The sequence below is a fragment of the Thrips palmi genome, unplaced genomic scaffold (genome assembly GCF_012932325.1).
Source record: "Thrips palmi isolate BJ-2018 unplaced genomic scaffold, TpBJ-2018v1 HiC_scaffold_1, whole genome shotgun sequence".
Lineage (NCBI taxonomy): Eukaryota > Metazoa > Arthropoda > Insecta > Thysanoptera > Thripidae > Thrips > Thrips palmi.
In genome coordinates, this window is record NW_023144620.1 from 1599739 (window position 1) to 1626588 (window position 26850).

At 47.9% G+C, this 26850-nt stretch overlaps 2 protein-coding genes across 12 annotated transcripts; one reads left to right on the plus strand and one right to left on the minus strand.

Annotated features, from left to right (window-relative positions):
• Positions 1-304: 304 nt before the first annotated feature.
• LOC117645121 (ribosomal oxygenase 1-like) lies at positions 305-7583 on the minus strand. 11 transcript variants are annotated; one of them, XM_034385058.1, is made up of 11 exons: positions 7439-7583; positions 3235-3490; positions 3115-3163; positions 2714-3043; positions 2435-2609; positions 2098-2354; positions 1811-2024; positions 1469-1715; positions 1254-1374; positions 997-1189; positions 305-892 (listed from the first exon to the last, which is right to left on the minus strand). In XM_034385058.1, exons 1-11 carry the CDS (start codon positions 7460-7462, stop codon positions 785-787), a joined length of 1974 nt encoding a protein of 657 aa, XP_034240949.1. In that variant the 5' UTR covers positions 7463-7583; the 3' UTR covers positions 305-784. The 11 variants fall into 11 exon arrangements, with proteins under 11 accessions (XP_034240949.1, XP_034241035.1, XP_034240960.1 ...); XM_034385144.1 differs by having other exon boundaries at positions 7444-7465; XM_034385069.1 differs by lacking the exon at positions 7439-7583 and adding an exon at positions 4611-4652.
• LOC117645168 lies at positions 6273-25560 on the plus strand. The gene is made up of 10 exons (XM_034385156.1): positions 6273-6291; positions 6953-7075; positions 14811-14966; positions 16195-16350; positions 17491-17646; positions 18110-18214; positions 18637-18819; positions 19267-19487; positions 23554-23716; positions 24804-25560. Exons 3-10 carry the CDS (start codon positions 14817-14819, stop codon positions 25305-25307), a joined length of 1638 nt encoding a protein of 545 aa, XP_034241047.1. The 5' UTR covers positions 6273-6291; positions 6953-7075; positions 14811-14816; the 3' UTR covers positions 25308-25560.
• Positions 25561-26850: the final 1290 nt, after the last annotated feature.

The following is a 26850-nucleotide window of genomic DNA, read 5'->3' on the forward strand; positions in this document are numbered from 1 at the left end:
CTGGCGGGCTTTTTGAATAAGGATGGCCTGCCAAAAAACTTCTTGACTGCCACGGAATTAAGACCGTACCGAAATTCGTTTGACATGTCACCTGCACTGACAGTAGGTAAGCTGTCACATTGATCTTGTAATACCTAAACCGTGTTTCCATTAATTTTGATTCCAAGCGATTCAAAACAACATGCCTTGTCATGTCTGCACACGCTAAGTACTGCCAGTGGTATGAATAATGCAACTTCCATAGAGACTTCAAGACATTCACTTGTGCAGGTTTGTAAATAAAGGCAAGACCCATACAGGATGAGTAAAGAGATAAATTAACGTTGACCTTTTTAATTGCTTTCATGTGACAACAATCATCCTGAGTCAAAGTATGTAAAGAAAAGCGGAAACAGTTGGCATGATTTAAAAACAACGACAAAATACATCTCCATGCCTCAACTAATAGAAAATAGGCGCATGCTAATTGACACAAAATATCAAAAGATACAAAATGATTGTGTTTATGTAAAAATCACAGCCCAAAACATTACAAACTAAGTTCTTGTACAAGCTGGAAGAGGATGGGTAACAATTGCGTTTCATGGTCTATTCCCAAGAAACATGTACAAACAGAACATTTCTGTCGCATGAGGAATCTTCACATGTCATACATGAAAGTCCCCCTCATCAATCCCCCGCCCCCTCCCAAAAGAAATAAAAGAAAAGAAAAAGAAAAAAGGAAAAAAAGATTACAGTGAAAAATTTCTGAGGGCAAATCCAGGTAAATCTGTCAATCATTAATTCATTTGTCATCATCGTCGTCAACGTCAACACCATTGTCAATAACCACAGAAAGGGGTTTTTGAGTAAGAACAAGGGCACGTTCCCACAATTCGGTAGCTAATTGAATCTGTTAGGAGAGAGTAAGTGGAGACACGTAAATAACACCTATCAAAACTAATTCGATCAGAGCATCACTACTGTAAAGCTTCAAAAATAAATAAATTTTCATACCTTATCTGCATCATTTTCAAGAGGCAGGTCATTAATTGGGGTGAATTTTGGGTATGAAATAATTAAATGTTCTACTGCAGGAGCAAAATGAACAGGAATTTCAATCCACTGAATTTCTTCCCCATGATATTCCAATGAGTTTTCAATAGAATGATACAGTTTCACACAATCAGGTTCTTCTTCAGAGACCAATCTATAAAGACAAAACAAACAATAAGTTATGAAGAGCAACTTTAAAAAACTGAGGGCAAACTTACCTCAAGACATTGGCACGAGTGATTCTGAGAGGCGTCTCAAGTGATAATATGACAGCTCCTTGGCACTGGCCATTTTCCCACATTCTATCACTGTTTCCCAGCACTGAACATTTCTTTTCGGCTAAGAAAGAAAAGAGACAAAAGTGAGACTAGGCTAGGCAAACTTCAGGGAGAAGAAGAAAAAAAAAAGTGAGTGGTCTCAAACAACACCATACCTGATGACAAGCATGGTGGGAGTGCTCCATGAATGTAGTCCTTTGCTAGCTGATCAGAAGCTGCATCTACAGGGGCGTAGTCAAAGAGCTTGTTGAACAGTCGCTTTAATTTCTTCATAAGAGCCTCTCTTTCGGGTGATTCTGAATCAGAATGAACTGCTCCTAAGTGGTTCATTGCATCAAGAGGCAAGCCCTTTCTAAAGTCTTCATCTTCATTAATAGCGCAAGATAAAGCTGCTGGGACAAGCTAAAGGGTACATGCACATACATCAGTACAATACTAAATATTCACCAAGAGATTGTTCAAATGACATTCATTGGGGGTTGACCATTTTAACCAACCTTCTCGAGCAAGTCTGCCCAGGAATTTCTCTGATATGCTGATATAGTCACATGCAGGGAATGCTCGCCTGGCACAGTATTTGCCTGATGAATAAATCCCCGAGGGAAATATAAAATATCCCCTGCTTTTAAGTAGACTTCAAGAAGTGGTTCACCAATCTCTTCTTGAGTAAAACTAGGGCTAGAAGTTCTAGGCAATCTTTCACTTGCATTCCTTGAAAGAAGTTCAAAGATCAGGTTCCGCAAGGGCCCAGATTCAAGTAAGATGCAGAAGAAATTAATCAAACCTTGGAGCATATACACGCCACATTTTGCTGCCTTCAATTTGTAGAACAAATGCCTCTATGTCATCATAGTGCGGTGCAAATCCTTGAGAGTTGGGGGGAGTGAGGTAAGCATTGCTTCCAACAAAAGAACCAAACACTTCCTGAAGCCTTGCATTCAGCTCTCTCAGTTGAGGGTGATAAGTCTGAGGGTTCAGCAGACGTATGCTACAACCATTGCGATAGTAGTCCCACACAACTGCAGCATGGGCACGTCCAGTCTATAATAAAGATGAAAATTAAGAGGAGACAATAGAAGGATTGAGAAAGGCCCGTAATGTAACAGTAAATTAGGTCTCACCGAATTCAGAGTTTCCCTTTTTTGATTGCTGTATGATGTGATGTCAATATTTTTCCCGTACAGGATATTATTCTTGCGCAGCATATCATCAATGCCAGTTGTTGACAAAAGACCACCATAATAGTCACGATTTTCTTCTCGACAAATATGGACAGGTCTCTTCTCCCAATAAAGACTGAATGCAATAAACCCAAGGGGCACTAATTAATCAATCAGAATACAGACAGGAGGGAAGGAAAAAGAAATTTAAAAATATGATCAAAAATAAAAAGAAAGTACCTGAAGAAATCCTCTTTGCTAATGGGATCCATTAACCATGAGAAGAAATTTTCAGCAATATGTACACTGCTTTCAGAATCTGACAAAGATATTGATTCAGATTCTGAAACTTTGGAACCTGACTGGACTGTAGAAGAAGATTGTTTCTTAGCCTTAGATGACACAGTTGGATGCCCGTTTCCCTTGGCACTTGAGGACAAATCTGCACGAGAATCTTTCTTAGCTGCTGACGGCACATCAGTGAGAGAATCTTTTATAGCCAAAGTAGTTTTCTTGTTTGACTTCTTACTGACTTGCACACTATTCAGAGTATCTTCAGATTTGTTTTTCCTAAAGGATAAACATAAAAATTAGTAAAGAGTCAAAATTGAAACACACTCCCCATGATTGTGGGTACTCACTTTTTTCTCTCCTGTACAGAACCATTGTTCAACTTAGTCTTATTGGGGGCTGAAAACAAAGATGTACCGATCATGAACGAATAAGATCATTGCAAAGCTCAAATGAAGGCTACGCCATACCTTCAACAATAGTGACCATTGGTTCCTTTTCACCGAGTGTGGTTGGTTCAGAATCTTGCACAGAGCTTCTCTTCGAATGTTCTGAAGCAGCTTCAAGTAACTCACTGGCAGCCAATGCGTTCAGCTTGAACTGCTTTCGTTTCACAATCTTTCTCTTCCTTTTCTCCTTGAGCCTAGTAGCATTCTCTTGCCTCTTATCAGCATTATTACGCTGATACACTTCATAGGCTGACATCTCCGAAACAGCAACCATTTTCTGTTGACAGGTTAAAAATGCCAATGGTAAGTCAGAGGTACATTACAGTTTTCCCGGTTGGCTTCCATTCTCAAGAATGAATAGAGGGATTGCTACTGGACTTCAAACAGCGCAAACAGATGCAGTTCGAAGTTCTGCAGCCTGAACAGGTGTAGCTGCGGGGAGATGGGAGCGCCGCAGCAGCACGCATTTCGGCGTGCCTTGATCCGAAATGTAAGCTCAAAGGAAAACTGAAGACTTTGATCTTCTCGCCGGAAAACATGATGAGCTACATCCCGCAAAGACTAGAGCAAGCATGAAAATTGCCGGCACCTCCCGAAACACGAACGGTGCTTTTCGGGCTGCGGAAAACTACATGTAAGAAGAGTTCCCAATAAAGCGATTTAAAATTAGAAGCTGGGCAACACACGGAGCGAAGATTGAAACACAGGTCAAGGAGAATCAATCACTGCCACGAAAGCATACTTGTCAAATTGATCAGAGCTCTCCAAGACAACTCCACAACATAAACAACCCTCACTCAATTGCAATTGCAATATGAATAACTTTTCCTTCTTTCGGGCCTTTAGAACTACCAGTCCTGGAAAACAAAAGTGTCTTGACAACTGATATCTGCCAAAGCCTTGAATGAGTGTGCGTCAAAGTAATTGTTCACTGTATAAAAAAACGTCCGCAGATTTTGCAGGCTTTCCCAGGCTAAGCTCGGATCTTGCGGACTTCCGCACGTTGGCCAACCTGCTTTGAAGCGCGAGTCTTCGAACGCCCGCAAGCTACAGTCATTCAAGGCAGAAAAAAAAACTCTCAGTCAAGGTAGAAAATATCTCGGTTTCAGACGCACTGAAAATTTAAATTGATACTTAGTAAATGTTTCCAGGCTTAATTTTTCGTCCTCGAATGACATCTAACTTGTAAATGACATTGGTGTCACGCTCATGCTATGGCTATATCAAGTTAAGGAAATTCACAGTTCACAATTCACAGTTCACAGATAGGGTGAGGGGTGAGGCGGGGAGCTGTGAGTTGTGAACTGTGAAGACTCCCCGCCTCACCCCTCACTCTATCTGTGAACTGTGAATTGTGAACTGTGAATTTCCTTCCTTACCGGTAACTTAGCCAATACCTTAAAAGAAAATTTCATTGACTTTTGATGAAATCGTCGATATTCTAAAGCGATGAAGTTATCCAAAACTGTAAATCCAATGGTGATACTTTCAGTACCTGTTTTGGCGATCCAAAAAAAACGGCCTTACGAGGAGTCTAAAGTGAGCCCCGCCGAGCGCGCTGGCCGGAGCGCCCCGACTCGGGAGGCAATGTAGACCGATACGTAAATTTTGTTTTCTCGCAAACGCCTTGACCAAAAAATCTGAAACTTTGCACGTGCGTTCCTAAAGAGTCATCCTTGCCGCCAGTCAGGTCAGATTTTCTCCCGAATATCTGATGCGTTAAATTTCTAGCTTAGAAATTTTGAATGAAGTTGAGCCACAGCCAGAGCGGCTGTGCGCAAGATATGGAAATTTGGCGACCGCCACCCTTTAGGTAATCTTGTTCTGTAACGCGTCTCCAATTTTCACGTCGATGCCTGTAACGATGCGCCGTAATTCTAGGGTAGGTAGGGTAGGGTAGGTAATTTTAGCGCGCTCGGCGGGCCTTACTTTAGCCTCCTCTTAGTACCGAAAAGTCTTTCCTTCAAAACGGCGATAAACAAGGTTTCGGTGTCTCATTATTTCCCCAACCGATTGCATGCCGGGTGGCGCGGCATGCGGTGATAAGAGGGGAAGGGCGGCCGCGAGGAGCGCGGCGGCGGCGTCAAGTGACCCGCGCTCGTAACTGGAGAGGGCAGCAGACTGATTCCGAGAGTCGTTTACGTCGCGCTGTCTCTCTCACACCTACACGGAGCGCCCCATGAGTGTGAGAGAGATCGACGAGCGACGCAAACGACTTTTGGAATCAGTCCAGTGCACTGGCGCAGCTGCCACGTTGCGCCTGCAACGTCATGCAGATCCAAACATCGAAAGGGAATGCCCAATATACAGCTTCTTGCCGTTCCCGCGGCCCCTGGCCGGCACAGTGGGCCAGAACGCCATGTAGGAGCGTTCCTACATCGTGTCCAGAACAACAACACCGCCGGCGCGGAGGGTGTGGGGGTAACAACACCGGTAATCCGGCTGACAGCGTGGATTGTAATACGGGTCAATATTGGCGAATTTTCAGTGAAAATCACAGGTTATCTGAGTAATCCGGCGCTGACACGAAATCAAAGAGCCGTTACCCCCGGTGGCTCAAACTCTAGATGCGATTTGACAGGGGGGTGGGGTCGGCCAAGGGAGCGCGTGAAGCGAAGCCGTTTACGCACTTTGCGAGATTGGCAACTTGGCCAGTGAGTGCAACACCATTTTAAGGTCAAATGTGCCAAATTTCAGCATTTCAATGTCGTAATACACGCCGAATACACGTCGATCGTATGCCTTTCCACTGAGAATGAACGAGTCACCACAATCACCCTTTCATTGGGTGGCGCGCGCATCGTCGCTCAAATTTGGGTGACGAGTCAGCGGTGACTAAATTTTGGGCAGGCAAAAAATCATCGCCCAAATTTGGGTAACGTTGTCGGCCACGCCGTGAGGTCCCCGATGACGTCCTTCCGGGGCCACCACGATGACCCCTATGTGGCGTAGAGGCCTCCGGGTCTCAGCAATACCCGCGGCAATACCCAACGCCGAAGTCAGTTTCGTTCTACGCTCAGTACTTTCTGAGATACGAGGACGTGCCACTAGGTCGCCGTTCAGGCGGAAGAGGAAGTGGTAATTTTTTTCAAGCCCAAAGGAGCTCTGGCCACAAACCTACTTGGTGTCCGGGACTTTTGACTTCAGGGTTGGGTAGCGGCCCACCTGGAAACCTAAATTGGTCAAGTTCCTGCCAGCCGTTTGTCCAGGATGGCGATAAACTTTATCAGAAAATTCCAAAAATCCAGCTGTTTGTTGCGCCAATGAATTTTTCGCCATCTAAAATTGGGCAGCGAAGTTGTACCACCCATTTGAAGGGTGATGGTGCTGACACTCATTCTCAGTGTCGGCTTCGAGCCCGGCTCTATCAAAATGACATGTTTGCATTGCACAGCGTGCGTTCAAGGGAGAGTGATCTGGATCCGCGCTGGGGGCCGGCTCGGCTAGCAGCGGCTAGCAGTCACCCCCACCCGCCCGCCGCCCCCGTCCCCGCCCCGCCGCCGCAACGGTCTGGGTCCTGGGACCATCCCCAACCCCCTCCCCCCTCCCAACCAATCCAGTCCAGTTCCAGTCAGTCAGTGCGCCCTCGGCGGTCCTACTGGGAGTACATGCGTATAGCTCCACGTTGCGTCGCGCTGCGTGCTTCGTCGTCTAAGCGTTCGCTCGTGCCGTGGGTTGTCGTGTGAACTGTGACCGCTCTGTGCCCCATTCGTGCTGTGACCTGTCTGTGCTTCAGTAGCTGGTGACGTCTCTGTGCTGTGACCTGTCGGTGCCGCATCTCTGTGCTGTGACCAGCGAGCTGCGTTCGGACTCCACCCGTGAGAAGCGTTGCTTTGGACAGCTTCCGGATCAAACCGAAGAGGTAAGCATCTGTTCAGTAGACCAAAGTCGACGCCCCCCAATAGAATGATCGTAGCTGCCAGATCAGAGCCAAGAAAATCCTAACGTCAGTGCAGATTGAGAACTGTCCTGCGTAACTGTAGAGGTATCTGAAAGTGTTCAGGAAACTATCTTCACTACAACATTGCAACAATCGCGACATCTCTTAAACACTAAGCATGAAACTTTTTAACAAGGCGTTCAGAAAGCTGACTTTATGAAGTATGTAAGCGTAACGGACTTTGTGCAGTGCTTTTGTGCAGTGAGGATAGCTCTGACAATTAAGATTGTCTGGTATGTGTCTGGCAGTTATGATTATTTTATCAGGAGGCGAAGTACCCCTTACCTTACGTCTCTGTGAGCGAAGCATATTCCATTGGTTGGTCTCAAACGCGCGGCCTATCGACGTGCGAGGAAGGGTTCTTGACGGTTGACGGGAATTTAAACGCGGGGCTCAAAGGGCAAGGACGGACGCCGTCAGTCGCCTTCCGGTCACGGTCCAAGCAGGACGCTCTCGCCCCCCTCCCCCCAAATTGCGTGCGTTACGCAGGTTTTGACACTTTCTCCCCCCCATCCCCCCTTTTCCCCCCAAATTGCGTGCGTTACGCAGGTTTTGACACTTTATCCCCCCCCCAATTGCGTGCGTTACGCAGGTTTTGGGACACTTTAACCCCCCCCCGAGATGCATGCGGGGAGACCGGGCAAGCCGGCAGGCAGGCTGGCAGGCAGGTAGGCGGTCCTCCGCTGCAGCCGGCGACGGATTCGGGAGGGATTAGCTGTCCGGTCTCCCAGCATGCATCTCGGTTGCGCAGACCTATCTTATATGACCTTCCCCCCCCCCCCCCTTTCTCTCCCCGTACGGAACGCAGCGTTGCGACGGTCTAGACCGCTCAACCCCTTCCACAGCATGACGTTACGCAAATTTTCTTATCTGAACACAATTAATTACCCCAATTTACTGCATACGGATTTACTGCTTTTGCTATGGGAATGTGCTCTTTGTATTTTGTGTTTGTGATCTGACCAGAAAACAAAGTGCTCTGAGTTCTCGCGGGCGAAGGGCCACTGCATGGTGACCAAGGCGACAGATGCCATGCTCTCAACCGCGAAAACTTGGAATCTTCGTTGTCTGGTCAGCGGAATGTTACGCGGGCTCTGGCCACCCGTGTTTGATGTACCTCAGCGTTTCGCAGATGAAATCGATTCCATCCGTACGTATCACTGAAAATCTATCGGCGTGACTTCGTGCCGCTGCAGGGGCGTGAATGAAGTGTCACGCCATTAAACGGCATGACAGAAAAGTCACGCCAAAAATCGGCGTGACTGAAAAATTCACGCCAATTTTTGGCGTGAATTTCTTGTCATGCCGCTTTTTGGCGTGACTTGTCACAGTAAACCCGTTGTCATTCACGCCAAATGAGGGCGTGACTCACATGTCACGCCGTTTTTCGGCGTGAATTTCGTGTCACGCCAATTTTTGGCGAGACTTTCAGTCACGCCATAATTTGGCCATGTGTCCGACCATTACGTTTTCAGTGTACTTGCGCCTAGAACACGAAAAAAAAAAGAAATTGATTCGGCAACGAAAATGTATGTTGATTTTGGGACAGCTAAAAAAAGTTGTTAGGCGTAAAGAACATTTCGTTCCGACAACGAACGATATTAGGAGAACTAAATAACTTAAAAATGGAAAAAGTCAAAGGTTTGCACTCTTCACGATTTATATGCCGAGAGAGCAAAAAGTTTTCGTTCTGACATTAAATTGATAGTACGCCTAACAAAGTTTGTTGTGCTATCCCAAGTTTGTTGCTACAATATTCTTTTTTTCCGTGAAGGGCCGGGTGACGTGAGGGGGGGGGGAGACGATAACAGCCGCCATGGCGGTGGCTCTGCTGTGCTTTGATGTGACTGGAGTTGCGAGGCACAGGCCGTAGCGCTCGCCAGGCCTAATGTAAACAAAAGCGGCTTGGCTCCATGCACCGGATTCACTGTGGGTGTGAGACAGACGACCTGGCCGGGTATGCAGTTGCAGTGCAGTGCGTGAGTCACGCAGTGCTTGCCGCCGCCGTGCGCGGGCTCAGGCCATACCCGTGGATTTCCGGTGGCCAGGCCGTCAAGACACCAGCTGTGTAGGAGACTGATTCCGAGAATCGTTCTGGACTCTCTCTCTCTCTTTCTCCTCTCTCTCTCTCTCTCTCTCTCTCTCTCTCTCTCTCTCTCTCTCTCTCTCTCTCTCTCTCGCACCTACACTGCGGGACGCCCTATGAGTGCGAGAGAGACAGCGACGAAAACGACGGCTCTCGGAATCAGTTTTCTTCGCGGCGTGGCGAGGGAGGCCGGGTGCACGCCAGCACGCCGAAGCATGGACGATGGCCGTGCCCGCGGAGGGAAGGACCACCAATGGAACGGGCCGACCCGGTGTTCACTGTCCCGCGCCATGCCCACTCCCACACACGGTGAAAACGGTTCCTGGTTTTCCCAGGAACTCCCTGGAAATCGCCTATGTCTCTACCATAGGCTTCCTGGGAAAACCACCTCTACGAAGAATCGCATCGTAGTACGAATAAAATGAATACTGAAAAACCAAACGTGGTCTAGACCGCACCAACTGGCGTGGTCAAATGGGTGCCATTTTGACCGCATCAGTTGGTGTGGTCTAGACCACGTTTGGTGCGTTTGGTGTGGTCGTTGCGTGGAAAGACGATACCAAGACCGCGAAGTCTTGCTTCCAAGGAGACGTGGGATCGCGCACGCGGACGCGCCGAGGACTGCCGGTCGCCAAAGGCGGCACTAACTCGAACTCCAGCACGGGAGTGTCGTCTGGCACAGTGCACAGTGGAGCGAAACGCCAAAAAATGCGACATCGTGCGACATAGAATTATTTTCCGATCTGTCAGCTTTTTTCACGGCATATGGTCATTTCATGATGTAATCTAGTAAAAGAAATTTTGACAAATTTAGGTATTTTTGAGCCCTTGAGGTCTGTGTTGCCTCGTTACATGTATTTCCGGTTCTTATAAACTCGATTGGATGAATTGAAACTGGTTGGGATGTAAAGCGGACTGCAGGGGCCCAGAAGTACCTAAACTTGTCAAAATAGGAATAATTTTCCAATGAAATTTATTAAAAGAAAAACCTTTGAGGCCAAAAAAGTCGAATGGCCGACCTCGCTACAGCGTTGCGACCAAAACAAAAGTTGTAGGCCTTGTCCTTAGCTTTCAGAATCTGTTAAGAAAAGTTGCAGAATCGAAAAAATGTCAGTTTTACGGGCAAAAGACGTGTAAAAAATGGCAGATTTTGGTACAAATTTTTTATGTTTTTCGCGATTTTTAGCTCTACAAGCCTAGCCAATACTAGGAAATCATTTCTTTTACTAGATAACATCATGAAATGACCATATGCCGTGAAAAAAGCTGACAGATCGGAAATTAATTTTATGTCGCACGATGTCGCATTTTTTGGCGTTTCGCTCCACTGTGCAGTGGGGTCGAGGTCAGCTTCTGACAGCTCCGACACCGCAGGCGCGACGAACTCTTCTGGAGGCATGCTCAAGCCGCACTGCCCATAACTACCCGGCGAACAACGCCTCTTAAATAGCGCTCGAAACTGCAGTGGTGACCTTATCCCAAGGAGTGCATTCGAATTTTAGGATGCACAACTTGAACACACAGGAGTTGAGTTCGAAAATGGCTGCAGAAACCGTATTTAAACCACCACCGACCAATGGGCTGGCACCACATCGGCGAGGAGCAGCAGCAGTTCAACACCTCTCCAGCCAACGGAGGCCCTGCCCGAGACTCTGCCCTCTGTGGGACTTAGCCGCGTACGCCGCACCGCCCCGAACAGCTGGTAGGTCCGCGTGGCGCCACGCCGTCAATGTCAATGTCGCGACCGTCACTAAAGTAGGTTTCAGTCGAGCCGTTCAGGAGGGGTAGTGTACACAGACACACACACAGACACAGACAGACAGATATGAAAAACTTTTCAACCCCACTGGAGGAGAGCTTTGAGCTCCAGAACGTGTGACCTCAACAATCCATCCCTAGTTCAGAGGGCAATCCATTGGTGGGGCCATTTCGATTCGAGTCGCACTCTGGAGCTCAAAAACCGTCTGGGATTTTTGCCGCCTCCACCCGTCTTCTGGCCCGCGAAAAAGTTTGCATCGTTATCCGTTAGTTTGCCGGCCGGTGTGGCGTTCGGTTACGATGTAAACAGACCGGGCGACGCGGCATCCGGCGGTGATAAGCGGGGAGGCGGCAGCCGCGAGCAGCGCGGCAGCGTCAGGTGACATGTCTGCGCTCGTCACCTAAACCTTTGTCCAGTGGGGGCGTTCCATCGTTTGTGGTCCAGCAATCACTGCAAAGCCAGTGGTAAGTTTACTTGCCAGAAATTTAGCAAGCCGTTTTGAATGCCAAAATTTGGCAAGCTATGGTCAGAAATCTTCACAAGCTTGCCGCATTTTGGCAAGCTGTGGGGTATTCCCAGGCTAAGCTTGCCAATTTTTGGCATTCAAAACGGCTTGCCAAATTTGTGGCAATTAAACTTACCACCGGCTTTGCAGTGATAGTGACGCGCCCGAAAGGAAGGCAATCATTTTTGGTTCATCGTGGTCATGATGAAGATCACTTAGCGCGTAAGCCGCCAGCGCGGCCGGCTCTACCTAGGCTGTGCGAGAGAGACGGACGATGATGGGCCGTGGGTCTCCCCTTCCGAGGCAACGAGCTGGGTTTGGCTGGGTTCGGCTGCCTCGGCTCTGGCGGCGGAGGTGTGATCACAGCGCTCGACGAGCGAGCACATCTTGCATCTCTCTCGCACTCAAGGTGGCTAATGGGTAAGACAAGGACGGCTTCCGAGCGGCTCGCTGCCTTGCCTGGCATCGAACCGACCGCCGCTCGCAGCGAGCCAGCGCGTTGAGTAATCCCATTGGGAAAATTCGCGTTTTTGGCTATGCATTAGCGCTTAGACGACGCGAAATTTCCCAAAAATCAAGCTTTGGAGCGCCATTACTTCTAAACGGCTGGAGATACAAAGGTAGGCGGGTGCTCATTGGATTCAGAACGATTTTTTCTATCGATTCAAGGCACTCGAGGGCCAACAAAATTATGATATCCCGAAAATCCCGAGACAAATGTGCTGTTTTAGTCAACTTTTAGTGGTTTTTAGGCCATATTGTCAAGAAATATTGGCCGCAGGTCCGATCTGTGGGCAAAATCTTGTTCCTTGGACAATTTTACGTAACAGGGCGCCTGTCGCAGCCACTTGGTGCAAACATTGATCGCATGAGGCAAAATACCCAAATTCATGTTTGTGTAACTTTGCTGGGCTATAACTCAGCCAATAAATTTTTGCCGGACATAATATTTTGGCTTTTGTCGTCTTTTTAGGTTGATAACATGCCCACAAAAAATAAGGACGATCGGAGGGGGTCGTACCACGAAGTGTCTTTTCTTAAATGGGATTACTCGTTGCGAGCTCGGCTACGCAGCCGGAGCCAAGCATGGTACCGATCGGAGCGGGTTGTGCGACGCCCCGACATGAGTCCCGATGGCCAGAGCCCCGACCTGAGCCCTACTTGAACTCCACGCCTAAAAGTTTCCATTTTTGAACTTTTTCTTTTTGAAGATTTTGGGTTAAATTTCAACTTTTTTGGAGCGGGGCTCAAATGGAGCTCAGGTCGGGGCTCGCCCGGTCAACTCAGTGGGACATGCGTTTGATTGGTCGCCTCCCTTCCCGGCGCCCTGTGGACCCAGAGGTGCTCGTTGAGTTGCCTACCGCCCCGGCGTGCCCAGTGGTGCACGTTTGGTTGCCTACCGTCCCGGCGCCCGGCAAACCCAGTAGAGCACGTTAGACTCCACGGTGCGCGTGGGTGCGCAGCTCTCCGAACTTGAACGGCTGGCGGAGCAGCGATGGCTGCCTGGAGCGGAAGCATGTTAAGCCTACGTGACAACAACGCCCCGCCCTCTCTCTGCGTTCCGGCCTTGACAGGGGGTGGCAACAGCCTAGTGCGCGCGTGAAGCTATGCGCGCCGCTCGGGCCGGCAAGGAGCGGCCGGGCGGCTGGGCCGCGCGGCCGAACCAAATTAAACAGAACTTTGTCAAAACTGCATCGAACTGAGTAAACGAGGTCATTTTTAGATTCTACGCAAAATTTCCTATCCGTGAGTGACAATGGAATGGACTTTTGGATATGTGAAACAGTTCTAAAATCAATTTGAAAACCAAATTTACGGCACCAGACAGCCGACTTGAAGTTTCCCTTTCACTAAAAAAGCTATTTCCGTTCGTTTTAGGTCCATACATACAGCGAGCCGATTGTTGGCCACTATTTTCCGGGTTGCGTGGTACACTTGGAACGCCAATACGACTTCTGTAGCAGAAATGCCGATCCAAAAACTAATTTCCATTTTTGGTCTAAAATTGTATTTTGCAACTTTGGAGGTTAAAAGCACAGTTTGAAATAGGTTTCTCAGCATTGTCAACCTCACTAAGCAACCCAGAATTCAATTCTCTATCGCCCTGCTGTGTTGAATTTGCAAAAGGAGGTCAAACTTCTAATTGAAACGAAAAGGCCCGAAGCGCTGCAAAACCGCCAAAACAGTTCAAGTATTTTGTGGAGCTTAATGTGTGAAAACTATTTCTCAGATTGTAAATCCAACAACACCACCTTGTAGGCCAGTCAATTCTACAGCTCCATTGTAAGTTTCATCGCAATCGGAGACCAAGAGTGAAGGCGGCAGAATATTTTTTAAAGTTAGCTGCAAAAATCTGCCGCAGCGATTTCTCATACTTGCGCCCGCTCGACCAATCAACCAAACTGATGGGATTTACAATTATTATAGCTGTCTTTACTCTTGGTCTCCGATTGCGATGAAACTTACAATGGAGCTGTAGAATTGACTGGCCTACAAGGTGGTGTTGTTGGATTTACAATCTGAGAAATAGTTTTCACACATTAAGCTCCAAAAAATACTTGAACTGTTTTGGCGGTTTTGCAGCGCTTCGGGCCCTTTTTGTTTCAATTAGAAGTTTGACCTCCTTTTGCAAATTCAACACAGCAGGGCGATAGAGAATTGAATTCTGGGTTGCTTAGTGAGGTTGACAATGCTGAGAAACCTATTTCAAACTGTGCTTTTAACCTCCAAAGTTGCAAAATACAATTTTGGACCAAAAATGGAAATTAGTTTTTGGATCGGCATTTCTGCTACAGAAGTCGTATTGGCGTTCCAAGTGTACCACGCAACCCGGAAAATAGTGGCCAACAATCGGCTCGCTGAATGTATGGACCTAAAACGAACGGAAATAGCTTTTTTAGTGAAAGGGAAACTTCAAGTCGGCTGTCTGGTGCCGTAAATTTGGTTTTCAAATTGATTTTAGAACTGTTTCACATATCCAAAAGTCCATTCCATTGTCACTCACGGATAGGAAATTTTGCGTAGAATCTAAAAATGACCTCGTTTACTCAGTTCGATGCAGTTTTGACAAAGTTCTGTTTAATTTGGTTCGGCCGCGCGGCCCAGCCGCCCGGCCGCTCCTTGCCGGCCCGAGCGGCGCGCATAGCTTCACGCGCGCACTAGGCTGTTGCCACCCCCTGGCCTTGATGAGAATCGAAATTCTCCCCAGATTTCTGCATGAAGTTTTCCACTATCCTATGTAACGTGTGAGAACATTCTCACCTCTGCCTGTGGAGAATTCTGCCTTACCGGTTCTTATTTATTCTAGCCTGTGATGGCTGCCGTTGCTGCAAGATGCGCTGTGTGCGGCGCTCGAGGCGACGTTTTGAAGAAGTGTGGAAAGTGCCAGCTCGTCTTCTACTGCAGTAGAGAGCACCAGAAGTTGGACTACAAGTTCCACAAGACCAGCTGCAAATCACCACTTGTGAGTATAGCCTACAGCCACGCCAGTTTTTGGCGTGACTTTTTGTCACGCCATAATTTGGCCATGTGTCCGACCATTACGTTTTCAGTGTTGCATCTCTCTCGCACTCAAACGCACTCAATGGGTAAGACAAGGACGGCTTCCGAGCGGCTCGCTGCCTTGCCTGGCGTCGAATCGACCGCCGCTCGCAGCGAGCCAGCGCGTTGCGAGCTCGGCTGCGCAGCCGGAGCCAAGCATGGTACCGGTAGGAGCGGGTTGTGCGATGCCCTGACTCGAGCCCCGATGGCCAGAGCCCCGACCTGGCAGGGTCGACATGAGCCCCATCCCGATTGAGCCCCGATGACCTGAGCCCCGGCCGGAGCCCCGGCCGAGCCCGACTCGAGCCGCGACTTGAGCCCCGACTGAGCCCCGATGGCCGGAGCCCCGACCTGAGCCCGTTTTGAGCCCCGACCTGAGCCCCGTTTGAGCCCCATTTGAGCCCCGCGCCAAAAAGTTGCAATATGATGCAAAATCTTCACTAAAAAGTTCAAAAATGGAAGATTTTTTTGGCGTGGGGCTCAAGTGGGGCTCAAACGGGGCTCAGGTCGGGGCTCAAGTCGGGCTCAAACGGGGCTCTGGCCGGGGCTCAGGTCGTCATCGGGGCTCAATCGGGGGGGCTCATGTCGACCCTGCCCCCGACCTGAGCCCGGATTGAGCCCCGACCTGAGGCCTACTTGAACCCTACACCAAAAAGTTCCCATTTGAAGATTTTGGGTCAAATTTCAACTATTTTTGGAGCGGGGCTCAAATGGAGCTCAGGTCGGGGCTCACCCGGTCAACACAGTGGGGCATGCGTTTGATTGGTTTCCTCCCTTCCCGGCGCCCTGTGGACCCAGAGGTGCTCGTTGAGTTGCCTACCGTCCCGGCGTGCCCAGTGGTGCACGTTTGGTTGCCTACCGTCCCGGCGCCCGGCCAACCCAGTAGAGCACGTTGGACTCCCCGGTGCGCGTGGGTGCGCAGCTCTCTGAATCTGAACGGCTGGTGGAGCAGCGATGGCTGCCTGGAGCGGAAGCATGTTAAGCCTACGTGACAACAACGCCCCGCCCTCTCTCTGCGTTCCCGCCTTGATGAGAATCGAAATTCTCCCCAGATTTCTGCATGAAGTTTTCCACTATCCTATGTTACGTGTGAGAACATTCTCACCTCTGCCTGTGGAGAATTCTGCCTTACCGGTTCTTATTTATTCTAGCCTGTGATGGCTGCCGTTGCTGCAAGATGCGCTGTGTGCGGCGCTCGAGGCGACGTTTTGAAGAAGTGTGGAAAGTGCCAGCTCGTCTTCTACTGCAGTAGAGAGCACCAGAAGTTGGACTACAAGTTCCACAAGACCAGCTGCAAATCACCACTTGTGAGTATAGCCTACAGCCACGCCAGTTTTTGGCGTGACTTTTTGTCACGCCATAATTTGGCCATGTGTCCGACCATAACGTTTTCAGTGTTGCATCTCTCTCGCACTCAAACGCACTCTATGGGTAAGACAAGGACGGCTTCCGAGCGGCTCGCTGCCTTGCCTGGCGTCGAATCGACCGCCGCTCGCAGCGAGCCAGCGCGTTGCGAGCTCGGCTACGCAGCCGGAGCCAAGCATGGTACCGATCGGAGCGGGCTGTGCGACGCCCTGACTCGAGCCCCGATGGCCAGAGCCCCGACCTGAGCCCGGATTGAGCCCCGTCCTGAGGCCTACTTGAACCCCACACCAAAAAGTATCCATTTGAAGATTTTGGGTCAAATTTCAACTTTTTTTGGAGCGGGGCTCAAATGGAGCTCAGGTCAGGGCTCGCCCGGTCAACTCAGTGGGGCATGCGTTTGATTGGTTGCCTGCCTTCCCGGCGCCCTGCAGACCCAGAGGTGCTCGTTGAGTTGCCTACCGCCCCGGCGGCGTGCCTAGTGGTGCACGTTTGGTTGCCTACCGTCCCGGCGCCCGGCCAACCCAGTAGAGCACGTTGGACTCCACGGTGCGCGTGGGTGCGCATCTCTCTGATCTGAACGGCTGGTGGAGCAGCGATGGCTGCCTGGAGCGGAACACTGCAGAAAATAACCACAGCAAAAGTACACAAATTTCTGGAAAATTTTTTATCAGGAATTTAGTGTACTTTTCAAGTACAACGGAACCGGCATGACGAGTGCTGGCCAGTCCAGGGCTCGTTGTGGTTTGTACAATTCTCGTTGTACATTCTACAATCCCTGTTGTACTTTTATTGTACAGTTAGTTTTTGTTGTACTTTTGTTGTACTATCTACACTTTTTCTTGGAGTGAAGCATGTTAAGCCTATTTTACGTGACAACAACGCCCCGCCCTCTCTCTGTGTTCCCGCCTGTTAATTAGTGAGAATTCTGACCAAATTTTGGCGAGACACATTTCTTATCATCTTATGTTGAGAATAGAAATTTGACCAGATTTGGACATGATTTTTTCCACTATGTAACGTGTGAGAACATTCTCACCTCTGCCTGTGGAGAATTCTGCCTTACCGGTTCTTATTTATTCTAGCCTGTGATGGCTGCCGTTGCTGCAAGATGCGCTGTGTGCGGCGCTCGAGGCGACGTTTTGAAGAAGTGTGGAAAGTGCCAGCTCGTCTTCTACTGCAGTAGAGAGCACCAGAAGTCGGACTACAAGTTCCACAAGACCAGCTGCAAATCACCACTTGTGAGTATAGCCTACAGCCCCCCCCCCCCACACACACACACACGTGCATTTTAAAACGCGTGCACAATCTTGTGCGAAGTATGCACACAAAAAACTACGTAGTCATTTGGTGTGATAAAATGCCTACAGAGGATAGTGCAGGGTCGGGTGTTACTAGTTTTTGGTCTGAAAAGAGCCGTCAAAGGCACTGTGGCAAAAAGGTACGGAAAATTCTGTTAATTTTTTTGCCAAGATTCTCCGTAGGACCTTCTCCGTAGGCTCTTACAGTGTTCTCCGTAGTACCTGGAAGACTGTAAGTCCCGCGGAGAATACTGTAAGGTCCTACGGAGAATACTGTAAGGTCATACGGAGATAAAGCGGGCTAACGGAGACTTACCACAAGCTGTTAATAGAATTTTCTGTAGTATTTTGTCACAGTGTGACAATGCGATTCACCATTGACAGGGCAATGTTGATGTTGCAGGTGGAGGACCTTACCGCGGTGGACCCGCTGAATGTGCTCCGACACGAGGAGTTGCTGCAGATTTGCTCGTACCTGCGAAGCACTGACCTGTTTGCATTGCACCAGGTAATTGCCGTCAGAATCTGAGTCAGTGTTCTGCATTGGAAGGTTTCTACATCCTTCGCATGCGGACATTCAGTAGTCTGTGTAAATCCTACATCATCTTGTGTTTGTTAAATTTTGGCTTTTGTTCAATTCAAATTTTACTCTGGAAATTGTAGGGTGAGAATTGAAATCAAAATTTTGGCAAGAAACATTTCTTACCATCTTGTGGTGAAAGTTAAAATTCTCACCGAATTTTGGTATTGTTTGCTCCATTACCAATCTATACGAACCTATATGTTGTAAAAGGGATGAGGATCAAAATTGTCACCGCTCGCAAAGAAAGTTTTTCTTTTTCCACCTCATAGACTAGCTTAATTTCTCACCTCTGAGTTTTCAGTCTTGTTTTTGGGAGATGTTTTCCCATCGTGACGATTGGGTTGCAGGTTAGCCCCGCGTGGCGGAAGGTGGTGTCTGACAAGCGGGCCTGGTGCAACGCTTCGCTGCGGCTGTCCAACCATCCGAGTTGCCTGGGGGTGTTGCGCATCGCGCCCTATCTGCGCTGCGTGACCCTGCCCAGGGACCTGCCCCGGCGACTGCGCGCCGCCCTCTTGGACACGGCCGCTGAGGTGAGGACGGGCCCGAACGAGTTTTTGACCCACTATCAAATTTTGGTGTACAGTGATTCCGGGAAATGTGCTAGATTGTGCAAGATTTACACTGCAAGAAAAAACCACAACAAAAGTACGCAAATTCCTGGCAAATTTTTTATCGGAAATTTATTGTACTTTCAAAGTACAACAATTGTTGTACAAAGTACAATGGAACTGGCATGACGAGTGCTGTACGGTCCAGGCCTCGTTGTGGTTTGTGGTGCAATTCTCGTTGTACTTTATACAATCCTTGTTGTCCTTTCACTGTACAGTTTTTGTTGTACTTTTGTTGTACTATTCACACTGTTTCTTGCAGTGAATCTTGCACATTCCAGTGCATTCCCACAGCGTCGTATACAAAATTTTACAGTGGGGTCACCCCCGAGGACTTTGGTGTGTAAGTGACCGAGCGGTGTTCCGCAGGTGGCGGGGCTGCGCTGGGAGTACAGGGCGGCCCCCAAGGAAGTGCGGGACTTGGTGAAGCGGTTCGCCGCGCACCTCACGGCGCTGCACCTCGGCCCGGTGGACTGCCACGCCGTCCACCTGGTGGCCGCGGTGCCGCTGCAGCCGCTGCGCTCCCTGAGCATCAAGACGGTCACCAGAGGCAACCACGACAACTTCACGGAGGTAGACGACAATGGCAAGTAAGTTGAGTAGGAGGGGTGGTACCTCACTTGAAAAATAGGTGTACACTGACTGGTGACTGGACTAAATTTACACTATGATTAGAATGCAAATCTTACGAAAGGCGTCACAAAAATGCTGCAAATGGGGCAAATTTACGCGTTTGTGCCGGCTTTTTAAGTGACTAGACCAGACTGAGTCAAGGTCAGTGACTGGAGTTAAGGGTGTACACTGACGGGACGAAGTAACGCACCCTCGGTTGAGTCACTGTATCGGATCGGGAAGGCCAGACGCCACCGTACATTGCGCGTGGACTTTATGTATTTAAGTACGTATTAAACTGTTCATAACCCACGTATGGCCGAGCATATTATGGTGGTCATTTTGAAAGTACACTGTTTGCTGAGCGAAGCGAAGCACCCTGTTGGGGAATTTAGACATCCCAATTGTCCCCCCCCCCCGGATACCTTTAGTTTCCTAGAGGTATCTTATTATTGATCTTAATCCTATATCCATATATGCATACGTAGTCCGAGGTCAATAGGTCAATAGTCCAAGCTGTATAGTCCAAGCTGTATAGTCCAAGCTCTATATTCCAAGCCTTATAGTCCAATCCTTATAGTCCAATCCTTATAGTCCAAGCACTATAGTCCAAGCTCCATAGTCCAAGCTCCATAGTCCAAGGTCCATAGTCCAAGGTCCATAGTCCAAGGTCCATAGTCCAAGCTCCATAGTCCAAGCTCCATAGTCCAAGCTCCATAGTCCAAGCTCCATAGTCCAAGCTCCATAGTCCAAGCTCCATAGTCCAAGCTCCATAGTCCATATTGCCCAGTCCCAGCTCAATAGTCCAAACTCCATAGTCGTAGCACCATACGCCAAGCTTCATAGGCCATTTAGTTTGAGCATAAGATCTGTCGCGAGTAGGATATGATCTGTCGCGAGTAGAGTAACATCTGTCATTAGCCCGTTAGGTTTGGTTAGGATTGGTTGAACCATTTAGTTTGAGAATAAGATCTGTCGAGAGTAGGGAAAGATCTGTCACGAGTAGAGTAAGATCTGTCACGAACCCGTTAGGTTAGGTAAGGATTGGTTGGACCATTTAGTTTGAGAATGAGATCTGTCGAGAGTAGGGAAAGATCTGTCACGAGTAGAGTAAGATCTGTCACGAGCCCGTTAGGTTAGGTTAGGATTGGTTGGACAATTTAGTTTTAGATTTTTAAATACCCTTCCTTTGATTCAAGGAGAAACCAACCATTGTCGAATCACAATCCTTCGTGCAAATGCATACTTCCTGGCTATCACCCCCCAAAAAGAAAAGAGACCCATTTTCAAAATAAACACATCTAAATTTACTACTGATGAAAATGCATTTCCATCTCCATCAGAATCCAGCTCAGCATCGAGGCCGGAGGCCTTCCCCTGGCTAGTATTCCAAGTGAAATAATGAACTCATTTCAAAAGAAACAACATTTTCATTGCATTATTGACGTCGTGAAAAAGTTATTGTAGCATAAGTGCAGTACGTACTGTATTGCTTTCGCGCAGGTATCTCCAACTGTGATAATCTGGGCAAAAACCTGAGAAACCTGTTCGCTGACACGGATATGATATTTTGACTGAGCAAATTTAGTGAGCACCGCGAGCGAAAACTTTGAGTCCTACCGCCGCTCTCAAGATTACTCTGCAAATCCGAGTGTGAGACGGTCTCACACTACATAATGCGAATCACTGTGTCTCACGCTTACAAGTGTTTTGTCTCATGCTTGCAAGAGCCCCTGTAGTTTTACGAAAAAAATTGAATGGTCTTTCCATTTTTTGCTAAGTACACACACTACATACTTATGGACTTTTTAAATGCATAAGGACGCATTTTTTATGCATAGTTATGCATGCGCAGAAGCGTCCATGAGGTATGTAAAAATTATGCATCACTGTGTACATTTTATGCATCTTCCTGCATAAAATGTACACAGTGATGCATAATATTATACATAACATATGGACGTTTCTGCGCATGCATAACTATGCACAAAAAAGTCCACAAGAATTTAGTGTGCAACACATGTTGTAAATTAACTTTAAAAAGCTAGGGCCCCCCCTTCCCGTCGAACCGAATTGCCAGCTCCGCTTCGCTTCGCCGGCAACTCGGTTCAAAGGGGGGCCGGCCCAGCTTGCCTGCCGGGGGCCCTTTTTCCCTCGGGCCTTGGGCCCCTCGCATCAGCCCCAAACTTGGCCAGTCGAAGGGCCGGGCCTTCGGCCCCTCGCATCACACACACCGTGAGGGGTTTAAAGCAAAGTTATCGATGTACCATCGTGACTTAGGCCCGCCCTTCTATTCACAATATGAAATAGTCCTTACACTTTTTACTCCAACTGTCCTTAGAATATGCCCATTTCATTTGTCTCTTCCCCCTCATTCCGAAAATACCCATATTTGCCATGCTACAGCAACTCCTTGCAATAGAAGCACAGCAGGAGCGCAAAACGAGTCCGTCGCATTTTTTCCCCTAACTCATGAAGGGGGGCTCCTGGACCCCCCCTTTCCCACCCCCCGTTTAAGAGGTCTTGCCAAGACCTATCCAAAACTTAAGTAAAAAATTTTTAGTCGGTCGACCCCCTTTTTCAAGATCCTGATGTGACTAATAGACGAAGTCGGGGTCCTGGACCCCCTTTCCGACCCCTCGTTGAAAAAAGGGCTTGCTGCGACCCAAACGAAATCTGCAATAATTTTTTTAGTCGGTCGACCCCCTTTTTTTTAAAATCCCTGGTCTGGCCAATGGTAAAAGCGGCCGATGGGGTCGGGACCAGGTCCATTCATCTTGTCTCGTCGCCCCCATTCCAAAAATAACCCCCATGTGCCCCGCTAGCACCAATAATGGCGGAAATCCCCCTCCCGCTCATGTAAACCCTGATGCACCTGCAGCAGCCCTTGTGCGACCCGGGCGGGATTTGCAACCCCCGGATTATTTGTTTGGACGGTACTCCTGAAGTACCCTCCAAATCTGGTTACTCTAGCTCAACTCCTTTCCCTTTTACACAGACGCCAACAAAAAAACAACAACAACAACAAAAAACACAGACACAAAGGCAAATGCCAAAACCCTCCCCCCATTTTTTGAATAGAAGGGCGGGCCAAAAATTGGGTGACCTCACTGGTTTTTAAGCAAAATACAACACGTGTTGTAAATCTACGATAAAAATTAGGTGATCTCGTTGTTCTTTCGACAGTACAACACTTGTTGTACATTAATAGGGAGAAATTGGGTAACCACAATGTTTTTTGAAAAGAACAACACATGTTGTAAATTTACGAACTAAAATCGGATTATCTTGATGGTTTGTTTTTGCAAAGTACAATACATGTCGTACGGTTACGAAAAAATAATATATAATCTTATTGTTTAGTGCAAAGTACAACTAATGCTGTTAATTTCTAAAAAAAATGGATTTCCTGTTCATATACCGGAGTTTGTCTGAAAACAGAAAGCGGAGGTGCGCTTCAAGTGTCATGGTACAGCTGACACCTTGATTCCTGTACGTCTTTGTAGCTCAGTGGTAAAGAGCGTGCGCCGCAAGTGAAACATGACAGGTTCAAAACCACCAGACCGACCTGCTTTTCAATATTTTACATCTTTTGCTGTAAATTGACAAAGACAAACGGATTCAAAATTTTACAATCTGTCGTAAAATGATGACTTTTTCATTCATTTGATGATCATGGTTAGGTTAGGTTTGGCAACAGCCTTCTAGGACCGAAAAAAAGTGCCCCTCTTTGTCGCCAAAAAACAAAGCTGCCTGTAAAAGTACAAACGTGTCGTAATTTTCAAAAACAACGAGTTCGTGGCACAAAATTTGCAGAAGTTTTGTTGTAAATTTACAAAAAAAAATTCTTAGTGTACATGAGAATTCGATCATTTTGCGCTGATTCACATCTCAACGAATGTGACACAATGCTCAAAGCGACGCGGCGTCGTGCCACATTCTTTTCAACATAACGTCACTTTACTATGAGGGTGGACTATAAGAGTGCTTGCTTCTATAAACCTGCGAAAGTTGTTCCCATGTTGTCCTTTCTGATGCTCCCAGGACCGTGAGGCAATACTTTTCTTGGCTAGCCAACGATCCCAAGGATTGTGACGACTCCTGCTGGAACCCGAAGCCGCTCGTGCACCTCCTGGAAAACCACTGCAAGAGCCTGGAAGAGGTGGAGCTGGAAAAGTTGGCCACCTGGCAACGAAAGACAAACGAGGTAGGTGGCGCGACTGCAAATCGCGTGGCAAGTTAACTGATAAATTTCGAGCAAGCGCTGTGCACAAAAAAGTACATAGGCCCCTAGTAAATTAGTGTGCAAGCATGCACTCTCAATCTCCTACTGAGCATACTCCCATTCCAGGAACGTGACATCACGTTCGCTTGAGCATTGTGTCACATTCGTTTGGGTGTGAATTGGCCAAAAATCAGCTTGTTCACATTTAAACGAACGTGGCACAATGCTCAAACGAACGTGACATTTTGTCACGTTTGGGTGTGAATTGGCCAAAAATCAGCTTGTTCACATTTAAACGAACGTGGCACAATGCTCAAACGAACGTGACATTTTGTCACGTTCGTTTCAACGTAATGTCACGTTCCTGGAATGAGAGTGCAATGCCGTGCAGTCATAATACTAAGCTACTTCTCAGCACTTAACGACACAAATCTGTCATAGAGAACTTCGTTCGCAATATGAAGACATTGGTCATAAGTTACTGAGAACTCTTTACCATTCGCTGCGCAGTTATAATACTGAGCTTTTTGTTTGTTTATGAAGAAAAAGATCAGTAGGATGGAGTGCGTGCACATTCCTTAGAAAAAGCTAAATTACTATGAAGCTTTTTGTGCATAAGCTTGTCACAAAATTGTGCATGAGTTTTGAAATGCATGTATTTGCGCATAACAAAACACGAAAGTGTACGTTGTTACGCGTAAATTCGTGCGCTTCACGTGCCTGCTCAATTTTGTGCGAATGCACCATAAAAATCTACGCTAGTGTAAACACTGTTCGAAATGTGTGGCCGCGCACACACTTGCTGCGTTCGCCCACACACTAAATGTCTATGTACAATTTTGTACGTGGTGATGCACAACTTTTTAAACCTGTGTACCGTCGTGCATAAAATTGTGCTACAATTTACACAAATTTATTCAGTTTCGCGCATGATATTACGCATTTCACGTATGCACAAAATCGTGCAAGTAGCTCGTACGAAATTCTACCTAATCATTTACAGTGCAGGAAGTTCATTTTGACGGGGTGTCTTTTGTCCTGGTGATGCCACTGCTGCGCTCGTCTCCAGGTGACGCGTGCCTTGGCCCGGTGCGTGTCGCTGCGCCGCGCCGTGCTGCCCTGCTCGTCGGGGCTGCCGCTGCTGGCGGAGCACCCGTCCCTCCGCTCGCTGACCGTGCTGATGCGCTGCCACCTGGGCAAAGCGGACAAAGACTACCTGGGCCATGGCGGCACCGACGACCTGGGCCCAGAGCACGACGACTGCCTGTCGGCCCTGCCCGCCTCGCTCGAGAGCCTCACGGTGGAGGCCCACTACAGCACGCTGGACGGCGAGGTGGAGGCGCTGGTGCGCCAGGCGCCGCGCCTCACCGCGCTGCGTTCCATCACGCTGCGCTGGCGCCACTACGTGGCGCCGGGCGGGCCGCGGCGCCTCAGTGCCCTGGAGCTGGACCCCCGGCCCCGCCTCGCCGCGGCCTTCCCGGCGGCGCGCCTCACCTGGGACATGCGGGTCGTCACCGACTACGACAAGATGATCACCGACATGACCGAGTTCGACAACGGCATCTTACCTTGAGTCCTTTAAATGGCGATGTTGATTACACTCACAAGCTGTCAATAATGCAGTTGATCTTGAAAGCTTATATTTTTTTATTTTACTAGCTGTATGCAGTTTATCGTACAAGCTGTCAGGTTAATCTTAAGAGCTGTTAATAATTATGATTCTGTTACCAGCTGTTAGTGCTGCACTTAATCTTGCAAGCCGTAAGATACAGTTATCTTACAAGCTGTTTCTGATAGTTAATCGAATAAATATTGAAAACATGCAATGTGTTATTTCATGTGCAATTCTTCCCTCTTCATACAATGCGTTCAGGGTACAAAAGGTTTCTGCTTTGCCCTGGAAGCGTATGGTGAAGACATGGGCGATTTCCAAGTGGTCCTGGGAAAGCCAGGAAACGTTTTTACCGTGTTAATCCAGAAACGAGACGGATTCTTGTGTCCTGGTTGATGGTAGTAGAAGCGGCCCAGATGGCCCCTAACCGACTACGATGAGATTTCAGTTCTCCATAGAGAACTGGTAGTTTCAATAGAAACCACTGAAGGCTGTGTGAAATAGTGCTGCTGGGCCAGACTTGATGTTGGCTAGAGATGTTCCGCAGTTACATAAAAGTTTGTTGGGGAAGAAAAGTTCAGGTTAAGAATAGTACATTTTTTGTGGCCTCCTGCTGACATCTCCATTCATTTGCCAGGCCAGGGATTTCACGCTCAGATTTCCATGATTAGTTAAGATAACATATTTAGGAAAGGGTACAATAGTCAAGATATCAACTCCATAAACATGTAGTTAGTACTTTCTGCCCTAACTGGATCGTACTGACAACTTCGGAAGTATCATTTAAATTCGCAGATCGTGTATTTCCGATACAGGAAGATCAAGGGTATTATCTGCCAATTTCAAAGTATCGCAATATTTTGTGCGCACCTATGAACAAAAGCCAACAAGGAAGTTTTCATGCTCTAAAATATCAACGAGTGACACTTCGTTCCTTGCGTTAAAAGAGCGGCGACGCCACTTCCATGGCTTCGGGACACAGGCGCGCATACAAAAAAAAGGGGGGGGAACGGCCATATTTTCTTATGCAGAAACGAAACTTTCGGCGAGCCGACCACATTCTTTTAGGACTTTCTTCTAATGTGTGAGAGGATCATGCACTGAAAACGGAATGGTCGGACACATGGCCAAAAGTATGGCGTGACAAAAAGTCACGCCAAAAATTGGCGTGACATGAAATTTACGCCGAAAAACGGCGTGACATGTGAGTCACGCCCTCATTTTGCGTGAATGACAACGCGGTTTACGAGACAAGTCACGCCAAAAAGCGGCATGACAAGATATTCACGCCAAAAATTAGCGTGAATTTTTGAGTCACGCCGATTTTTGGCGTGACTTTTCTGTCATAGCCGTTTAATGGCGTGACACTTTATTCACGCCCCTGCAGCAGCACGAAGTCACGCCGGTAGATTTTCAGTGTGTGAGGAAAGTCACATCAAAATCAAAGATGAGCTACTTTGAAAACAGCGATTTAAAAAAAAAGATAAAAAAGAAAACAATTACC

What these genes read in the sequence shown, in the direction of transcription:
- LOC117645121 (XM_034385058.1), bottom strand. Translation starts at nt 7,462, where the DNA reads ATGCTTCGCTCACAGAGACGTAAG. An exon ending in TGGCGTGTATATGCTCCAAG is followed by an intron (nt 2,025 to 2,097) that starts GTTTGATTAATT and finishes ACTTCTTTCAAG; the next exon opens with GAATGCAAGTGAAAGATTGC. An exon ending in ACTCGTGCCAATGTCTTGAG is followed by an intron (nt 1,190 to 1,253) that starts GTAAGTTTGCCC and finishes TTGTCTTTATAG; the next exon opens with ATTGGTCTCTGAAGAAGAAC.
- LOC117645168 (XM_034385156.1), top strand. Translation starts at nt 14,817, where the DNA reads ATGGCTGCCGTTGCTGCAAGATGCGCTGTGTGCGGCGCTCGAGGCGAC. An exon ending in CCAGCTGCAAATCACCACTT is followed by an intron (nt 16,351 to 17,490) that starts GTGAGTATAGCC and finishes TATTTATTCTAG; the next exon opens with CCTGTGATGGCTGCCGTTGC. An exon ending in ACCTGTTTGCATTGCACCAG is followed by an intron (nt 18,215 to 18,636) that starts GTAATTGCCGTC and finishes ATTGGGTTGCAG; the next exon opens with GTTAGCCCCGCGTGGCGGAA.